General features: G+C 35.3%; 1 protein-coding gene across 1 annotated transcript; it reads right to left on the minus strand.

Moving 5' to 3' along the window:
- Positions 1-7,086: 7,086 nt before the first annotated feature.
- LOC132543265 (putative ankyrin repeat protein RF_0381) lies at positions 7,087-10,026 on the minus strand. Its single transcript, XM_060206746.1, has 2 exons — positions 9,657-10,026; positions 7,087-9,533 (listed from the first exon to the last, which is right to left on the minus strand). The coding sequence occupies exon 2, from the start codon at positions 9,222-9,224 to the stop codon at positions 8,100-8,102; it is 1,125 nt and encodes a 374-aa protein (XP_060062729.1). The 5' UTR covers positions 9,225-9,533; positions 9,657-10,026; the 3' UTR covers positions 7,087-8,099.
- Between the last annotated feature and the right edge of the window lie 753 nt (positions 10,027-10,779).

Below are 10,779 nucleotides of genomic sequence, written 5' to 3' on the forward strand. Positions count from 1 at the left end.
GAAGCATACTAGCACTGGTGTAAGCAGTGTATGAAAATGATCGACAGGGAAAACAACCATTTCAGGCGGTTGGTTAAGGCAGCCATCTGGATTCGCCACAGCGGGCCAGTACTTAATAGGGACGAGGGGGTCCACAGACTCTCGCACATTTATGACCCAGTGTTAAAAAGTGAAGCCGAATTAACTACAATACATTGTTACTATCTGATTATTTTTTGTCTATAATCCGTTTACCATCTCGTTACACTATTGTCGACCTTAGTGTACATAGGATTATAGCGCAGCCGAAAAAGTTGGTCGATTCTGTACACTAAGTGCGTCAGTGCTAGTACGCTCCACTCATTCGACTAGTGAGAAATGGTAAAGAACAGAAGATATAGGTCATATGACTTACTATGACTTTAGGTCATGTAAATACAATATTTATGTTAATGTTACTACAAAAATGTAAAGCATTGTATTACTTGTAGGTCATAGAACAAGATACGCCGAGTAATAAGATATATATAGAACTTGTAACTAAAGATAAAGGTGATGAAGGTGTTAAATCAGACAGGTCAGGGAACTACAGATATATAGGTCATGTAACTAGAGATAAAGGTTATGGAGGTGTTAAATCAGACAGGTCAGGGAACTACAGATATATAGGTTAAGTAACTAGAGATAAAGGTGATGGAGGTGTTAAACCAGACAGGTCAGGGAACTACAGATATATAGGTCATGTTACTAGAGATAAAGGTGATGTAAGTGTTAAATCGGACAGGTCAGGGAACTACAGATATATAGGTCAAGTAACTAGAGATAAAGGTGATGGAGGTGTTAAACCAGACAGGTCAGGGAACTACAGATATATAGGTCATGTTACTAGAGATAAAGGTGATGTAAGTGTTAAATCGGACAGGTCAGGGAACTACAGATATATAGGTCATGTAACTAGAGATAAAGGTGATGGAGGTGTTAAATCAGACAGAACTGGGAACTACAGATATATAGGTCATGTAACTAGAAATAAAGGTGATGGGGGTGTTAAATCAGACAGGTCAGGTAACTATAGATATATAGGTCATGTACCTAGAGATAAAGGTAATGGAGGTGTTAAATCAGACAGGTCAGGGAATTACTGCTCTATAGGTCATGTAACTAGAGATAAAGGTGATGGAGGTGTTAAATCAGACAGGTCAGGGATTTACAGATATATAGGTCATGTACCTAGAGATAAAGGTGATGTAAGTGTTAAATCAGACAGGACAGGGAACTACAGATATATAGGTCATGTAACTAGAGATAAAGGTGATGGAGGTGTTAAATCAGACAGAACTGGGAACTACAGATATATAGGTCATGTAACTAGAAATAAAGGTGATGGAGGTGTTAAATCAGACAGGTCAGGTAACTACAGATATATAGGTCATGTACCTAGAGATAAAGGTAATGGAGGTGTTAAATCAGACAGGTCAGGGAATTACTGCTCTATAGGTTATGTAACTAGAGATAAAGGTGATGGAGGTGTTAAATCAGACAGGTCAGGGATTTACAGATATATAGGTCATGTACCTAGAGATAAAGGTGATGTAAGTGTTAAATCAGACAGGTCCAGGAACTACAGATATATAGGTCATTTAACTAGAGATAAAGGTGACGGAGGTGTTAAATCAGACAGGGCAGGGAACTACAGATATATAGGTCATATACCTAGAAAAAAAGGTGATGGAGGTGTTAAGTCAGACAGGTCAGGGAATTACAGATATATAGGTCATGTAACTAGAGATAAAGGTGATGGAGGTGTTAAATCAGACAGGTCAGGGAACTACAGATATATAGGTCATGTAACTAGAGATAAAGGTGATGGAGGTGTTAAATCAGACAGGTCAGGGAACTACAGATATATAGGTCATGTAACTAGAGATAAAGGTGATGGAGGTGTTAAATCAGACAGGTCAGGGAACTACAGATATATAGGTCATACAGACATGTAACTAGAGATAAAGGTGATGGAGGTGTTAAATCAGACAGGTCAGGGAACTACCGATATATAGGTCATGTAACTAGAGATAAAGGTGATGGAGGTGTTAAATCAGACAGGTCAGGGACCTACCGATATATAGGTCATGTAACTAGAGATAAAGGTGATGGAGTTGTTAAATCAGACAGGTCAGGGATTTACAGATATATAGGTCATGTACCTAGAGATAAAGGTGATGTAAGTGTTAAATCAGACAGGTCCAGGAACTACAGATATATAGGTCATTTAACTAGAGATAAAGGTGACGGAGGTGTTAAAATAGACAGGTCTGGGAACTACAGATATATAGGTCATGTAACTAGAGATAAAGGTGATGGAGGTGTTAAACCAGACAGGTCAAGGAATTACTGCTATATAGGTCATGTAACTAGAGATAAAGGTGATGGAGGTGTTAAACCAGACAGGTCAAGGAATTACTGCTATATAGGTCATGTAACTAGAGATAAAGGTGATAGAAGTGTTGAATCAGACAGGTCAGGGAACTACAGATATATAGGTCATGTACCTAGAGATAAAGGTAATGGAGGTGTTAAACCAGACAGGTCAGGGAATTACAGATATATAGGTCAAGTAACTAGAGATAAAGGTCATGGAGGTGTTAAACCAGACAGGTCAGGATATAAGGTCATGTACAGATATATAGGTCATGTAACTAGATATAAAGGTAGAAATAAAGGTGATGGAGGTGTTAAATCAGACAGGTCAGGTAATTACAGATATATAGGTCATGTAACTAGAGATAAAGGTTATGGAGGTGTTAAATCAGACAGGTCAGGGAACTATAGATATATAGGTCATGTAACTAGAGATAAAGGTTATGGAGTTGTTAAATCAGACAGGTCAGGGAACTACAGATATATAGGTCATGTAACTAGAGATAAAGGTCATGGAAGTGTTAAACCAGACAGGTCAGCTAACTACAGATATATAGGTCAGGTAACTAGAGATAAAGGTGATAGAAGTGTTGAATCAGACAGGTCAGGGAATTACAGATATATAGGTCAAGTAACTAGAGATAAAGGTCATGGAGGTGTTAAACCAGACAGGTCAGGGAACTACAGATATATAGGTCATGTAACTAGAGATAAAGGTCATGAGGTGTAAATCAGAAAGGTCAGGGAACTACAGCTATATAGGTCATGTAACTAGAGATAAAGGTGATAGAAGTGTTAAATCAGACAGGTCAGGGAACTACAGATATATAGGTCATGTAACTAGAGATATACAATTTGTATATATAGATAGAAAATTATAGATGCAAATAAAGATCTTGTTAGATCAAACTTGTTGTATAGGTATACGGTGTAAGTATTTATCAATCGATCTTGTTCTGATAAGTCAAATGAGATCAATAGTGTATTCGGTAATCTAACAACGCTCTCGCTCTCTCAAGTCCATTAAACGAAAAAAGTACGGAAATCCAAAGTGGGATCTGGTTTAGATAATTTGATCTGTTCAGTACCATATCTAATAATTCCTAATATTACTTTAAACATTTTCACCTGTCTAAAAATCAGAATTGATGAAAAGAGAACTACAATAAAATATTACATCAGTTTTTCTATTTCAAATTTTGATTCAGATTGGTGTGTGTGTGTGTGTGTGTGTGTGTGTGTGTGTGTGTGTGTATGTTTTTCTCTCTCTTTTTTTCATATCTATCACCGTAAGAAATGTCAACATGGAAGTGACCGAGTTGTGAAAATTGTAACAGAAAGAAGTCCGATAACTCTTACAAGCACGGTCTTGAATAAATGACAAATCTTCATAAAGCTTTGAAATTGCTTGATACCTCGTATCCATATGCCAAATGAATGCCAAAGTGAAACCGCGTCATTAAACGTGACCTACCGTACGAGGTGAGAACTGCATGTCCCACACCTCTTTCCTCGTGTAGAGCACTCATGAAAATTATACTTAATCTGTTGATAAGTCTGAGTTTGTGAAAGCCGAAAAGCTCGTAAAAGTATGGCGCGTGTACCACGTCTTTGATATCTGATAGCGTGTACCACGTCTTTGATACATTGTTTGATACTTTACATTACATTGGTTCATTGTTTACATTCATTACATTGGCAGATACTTTTGATAATTACATTTACTGGTTAAAATTACTTACTATACATCACATTGTTTGATACTTTACATTACATTGGTTGATACTTTACATTACATTGTTTGATACTTTACATTACATTGTTTGATACTTTACTTTACATTGTTTGATACTTTACTTTATATTGTTTGATACTTTACTTTACATTGTTTGATACTTTACATTACATTGTTTGATACTTTACATTACATTGTTTGATACTACATTACATTGGATGATACTTTACATTATATTGGTTGATACTTTAAATTACATTGGTTGATACTTTACATTACATTGTTTGATACTTTACATTACATTGGTTCATACTTTACATTACATTGTTTGATACTTTACATTACATTGGTTCATACTTTACATTACATTACATTACATTGTTGATACTTTACATTACATTGTTTGATACTTTACATTACATTGTTTGATACTTTACATTTACTTTACATTGTTTGATACTTTTACATTACATTGTTTGATACTTTACATTACATTGTTTGATACTTTACATTACATTGTTTGATACTTTGATACTTTACATTACATTGGTTGATACTTTACATTACATTGTTTGATACTTTACATTACATTGGTTGATACTTTACATTACATTGTTTGATACTTTACATTACATTGGTTCATACTTTACATTACATTGGTTGATACTTTACATTACATTGGTTGATACTTTACATTACATTGTTTGATACTTTACATTCCATTGTTTGATACTTTACATTACATTGGTTTATACTTTACATTGCATTGTTTGATACTTTACATTCCATTGTTTGATACTTTACATTACATTGTTTGATACTTTACATTACATTGTTTGATACTTTACATTACATTGATACTTTACATTACATTGTTTGATACTTTACATTACATTACATTGTTTGATACTTTACATTACATTGTTTGATACTTTACATTACATTGTTTGATACTTTACATTACATTGTTTACATTACATTGTTCATGATCATTACTTGATACATTACATTGGTTGATACTTTACATTACATTGTTTGATACTTTACTTTACATTACATTGTTTGATACTTTACATTACATTGTTTGATACTTTACATTACATTGGTTCATACTTTACATTACATTGTTTGATACTTTACATTACATTGGTTGATACTTTACATTACATTGTTTGATACTTTACATTACATTGTTTGATACTTTACATTACATTGTTTGATACTTTACATTACATTGTTTGATACTTTACATTACATTGTTTGATACTTTACATTACATTGTTTGATACTTTACATTACATTGTTTGATACTTTACATTACATTGTTTGATACTTTACATTACATTGTTTGATACTTTACATTACATTGTTTGATACTTTACATTACATTGTTTGATACTTTACATTACATTGTTTGATACTTTACATTACATTGTTTGATACTTTACATTACATTGTTTGATACTTTACATTGTTTGATACTTTACATTCCATTGTTTGATACTTTACTTTACATTGTTTGATACTTTACATTACATTGTTTGATACTTTACATTACATTGTTTGATACTTTACATTACATTGTTTGATACTTTACATTACATTGTTTGATACTTTACATTACATTGTTTGATACTTTACATTACATTGTTTGATACTTTACATTGTTTGATACTTTACATTACATTGTTTGATACTTTACATTACATTGTTTGATACTTTACATTACATTGTTTGATACTTTACATTACATTGTTTGATACTTTACATTACATTGTTTGATACTTTACATTACATTGTTTGATACTTTACATTACATTGTTTGATACTTTACATTACATTGTTTGATACTTTACTTTATTGTTTGATACTTTACATTGTTTGATACTTTACATTACATTGGTTGATACTTTACATTACATTGGTTGATACTTTACATTACATTGTTTGATACTTTACATTACATTGGTTCATACTTTACATTCCATTGTTTGATACTTTACATTCCATTGTTTGATACTTTACATTACATTGGTAGATACTTTACATTACACTGGTTGATACTTTACATTCCATTGTTTGATACTTTACATTCCATTGTTTGATACTTTACATTACATTGTTTGATACTTTACATTGCATTGTTTGATACTTTACATTACATTGGTTCATACTTTACATCACATTGGTTGATACTTTACGTTATATTGGTTGATACTTTACATTATATTGTTTGATACTTTACATTGCATTGTTTGATACTTTACGTGACATTGGTTGATACTTTACATCACATTGGTTGATACTTTACATCACATTGGTTGTTACTTTACGTTATATTGGTTGATACTTTACATTATATTGTTTGATACTTTACATTACATTGTTTGATACTTTACATCACATTGGTTGATACTTTACATTATATTGGTTGAATCATCACAGCACCTATCATATTTTGTAAAGCGTCGCAAATTGTATACGTATATTGTACAATGTATATTTTATTAAACCTTGGCTCTACAGTTAGTAATACTGACTTTGTGTATGTGGGTGTGGTAAAATGTGTCCAGTTATAAACACATTACTCCTTTCGGTTGGCATTCATCTCATCATAAATCGACAATTAAGAAATAGCTAGCTTTGTCGTTGGAATTAAAATGAGAAATTCGCTTGAAACAGATAAATGGTAACATGTTTTAAATACACACATACACCAAATGCCTTAAACTTGTAACTGTCTACTTTCTAAAACATACATCGTCATCGTGAACATAAGTACATGTTAAAACACGTGTGTGGTTAGCGTGTACTGCCAGATCAAGTCTAGCGCGTGCTGTAACTGCCACTGAACCATTGCGCGTGCAGTCTTAGTCAATTTCATCTCGGTTCCTCTGGGTCTACATCGCCCGTACATAGATACAGTGAATATACCAATAAAATGTAACACGAGGTTGTAAAATTCTTGTGAAGTTTATTTAAGGCCGAGCAATGCTGCTGCAAGATATTGGAACATGGGTATTTTTCAGTCCTTCAGTTTGGTTTGGAAGACAAGGTTTTTTTTTTTTTTAATGCATAAGAAATAAATAAGTTACTGAAACATAAACACATTTTACATTGATTGGAATTTCAACATGCCTGTGGATCCTTAACAGACACAAAAACATACACATGCATACACTAATTACCAACACGTAAAGCACCTGCATCACACGCGCTTTTTGGACATGGGTTTCAACTTTTTTTTCTTTCAAACATGAGATCTAAAACACTTCTGGTGTATTTAATGAGATCTCTAGTTAACCTACTTCGGAAACTGACATACTGTGTCTATTTTCATAGCTTCCGCCGCCATCCTCTATATTAAACATTCACAATGAGCGTTTTTTTATCTTGTTGGCCCAGTGAAATACCCTCGTAAAGCATGTTGTAATATTTTGTTTTTATAATTTACAGACCTACGGGAGATGTAACCTTGGCAACGCGATATCATGGAATCACACCACGAGAGACCTACGTTGCTATTAGAATACGTCACACATCGCCTGAAGTACATATCGGAGGATGTTCTTATCGATTTCCAGTGTAGTTCATTTCCGGTTCAAAAGACCCAGATATTAGATTCGTTAACATGACCTCAATATTTATAAAAAAAATTAGTGTCGGTACACGTTATCTACACTCAAGTGTGAGCAATGTTGAAGCGGTGGCACTGCACAACCCAAACTTGAGCACCTGATATAAATTTGATAAAATTTTCTTACCAAATTACGAAACGAAACATCTCAATATCGAGACAACACGTATCCATTCCATCCATATCTGGTGTGGAATAACACAAGTAACTGGCATTTAATTGGTTTAGATAACTAAATGAGTTTATATATAGAATGTTTCCTGGAGGTTAGCCATAATGAGTATCCACCTCATAAGAGGTTAACAGGTTTTCACTATATATAATAGTTATTTAATATACATTTTCAATTTCGTCTATTGCAATGTATTCTTTGATCACTCTAGGAAGTATCAGTTTCGGAATATTGTCCAAAATTGATCTGTCACCGGATCCTTCATTCAATGACTTCCGGATGGTCATGCGCGCTAGTTCCTGTAACGAGAAACAGTTGTGTACCCGCTCTCGAAGCCACACAATCATTTTGACACCATTTGTTCCCGTGGCGTGACCTGAGAATGCTAGTCTCCTGAATGATCTAGAGAATGTTGGGATGCGACGTGTACACTGTTCGACCTCTTCAATGGTCAGCCGATAGCCACAGGTTACCAACAGCTTGACCACATTTGTGTCACATCTCGTGAAGGCGTCTACGAGAAGACTACGACCGTGCTGGCCCTGCTTGTCCACTCGACACCCGTGATACAATAACATACCGGCGATATAACTGTTGCCTATCGAGATACATGATAGAAGGGGAGACCACTGACCATCCGACTCACTCAGACGCCCACCATTCAGAACAAGCGTCCGGCCGATTGAATCCAAGGAACCGTACGAGTTCTTCTGTGCGATTCGATAATAAAAAATGGCTGTTGAAAATGGCGTGGCTTTGTACTGTGTCAATGCGTTTACGTCAGCACCCTTACTTATCAGTAGTCTTACAATATCCTTGTTCCCTATCCGAATGGCTTCGTGTAGTGGTGACCAGTCATTTTTGTTCTTTGAGTTGATTCCGACGTCTAGTTTACATAAAAGATGTACAACAGATTCTAAGTTGTTGTGAATGGCCCGCTGTAGTACAGCATTTCCCGCGTCATCTTTCGCGTTGACGTCACATCCCATCCCGATTAGCCAAGTCGCTATATCTGTTTTATGATGGTTGCACGCTATATGTAATGGCGTTTGACCTTTGTTGTCCGGTAGATCAGCACTCCATTTAGAGTCCAACAACAAGCGTATAATGTTTTTATATCCATATTCCGTTGCCCAATGAAGAGCAGTGCGTCCTCTACAATCAACATAGTCTATGTTTCGGTAACAGCTATTAGACAAAATGGAGCGAACTTGACTCTCTTTTCCCGCCTTTACAGCTTCCAATAGGAAATAATCCTCATCGACGTTGATTTTATTTGGCATTTTGTTTTATTATAAAATCCGAAAATCAATCCTTGACAGTTATACAACAAGACAGCTCGTAGTTACGATAGTGGTGGCAAACTGATGACGTATTTAACGAAATTGAGTCTCTTTTGTTGTTTAACAAAAGATATTTCGTTACAACTCCGATTTTATTCTTGTCGTTCACCAATTAAGAAACGGTGTTTCCTTTTTTTCACAATATCAGAAAGTTTTCTCCCTCCCTGGGAACCCTGGAGCACAATTTCAGACGAAGTGTTGGCAATGGAAAAACGAAATTCTTGTCAGTCATCCAACATGGTCGCTCAACTGAAAAGACATAGAAATGAAACTAATTTTATTATAAACACGACAAAGTTTGACAAGACAAACCTGTGTACATGAAAGAGAGTGGGTAGATAAAACAAAACTTGTAATATCTAGGGTACATACCGTGCAGTAGATTGAAGCCTGCCATGGATAACTGTTTCTCTGTTTGTATACACACGCATGCGCAGTATGGTGTTTACTTTTTGGTGCATCCCGTTCCACGTTGGAGCACAACTACAGAATGTATTTCCTGTCCTGGATCTCGCTTGTTGCCGAGCCCATTCATTAGAGTCAGGGATGTAGTTGAAACTACGCACCCCGTCAGCTGAGGACAGATTGAACTATATTCCGCTAACCCGTCCGTGTAGCTGTAACAAGAAGGCGGGAGAAATGCGATGCCATCTTTCTTTCCATTTACACCTTGCTACGTTTTAACTTTGCTGGGATCCCTAGTTTTACAAATGGGGAGGGGGCAAAATGATCAGCTGACGGGCACGCGCGCGTGAGCAAACTGGTACGGCTAGCCACACGTACGACTTACAGATGCTAGTTACAGCGAACAGCAGATAACAGAGCTACTGTCTGTGTATCTACAGAGATAAGAGGGTACTTCTATCCTACTTTACTTATAGTACTCGTATTGTCTTGTGTTGTCACGAACCTAACTACTTTTTTTCTGGAAACGAGTGTTCACAATATCACTGCTTCTATGCATATTGCATAGACATAGCGACAAAATCCCGGGAGAGATACCGCGTAATTTGTACAGTACAAGCAATACCAACATTCATGTCTTATTTCTCAAATTTCAATTTGCTTTGTCTACAGTATTGACTGTTTACGAGGCCTTAACGAGTCTATATAGTTTTATACCATTCTATCGATTTCTATAATGAAAACAATTTACGAAGGGTTAAACGTAATCATCTATTGTGATAGGTTGAATTTATGGGACAACGCAAACGGAGAAAGCAATTTCCCCACACTGAGAATGAATTCATTAGACAACGCAAAAAAGACAGCAAATTTCCCACACGGAGGTTGAATTCATTAGACAACGCAAAAAAGACAGCAATTTCCCCACACTGAGACTGAATTCATTAGACAACGCAAAAAAGACACAAAATTTCCCACACGGAGGCTGAATTCATTAGACAACGCAAAAAAGACAGCAATTTTCCCACACGGAGGTTGAATTCATTAGACAACGCAAAAAAGACAGCAATTTTCCCATACTGAGACTGAA

This window comes from Ylistrum balloti, unplaced genomic scaffold, assembly GCF_031769215.1.
Source record: "Ylistrum balloti isolate Yb309-2 unplaced genomic scaffold, AGI_CSIRO_Ybal_v1 Utg369746, whole genome shotgun sequence".
Lineage (NCBI taxonomy): Eukaryota > Metazoa > Mollusca > Bivalvia > Pectinida > Pectinidae > Ylistrum > Ylistrum balloti.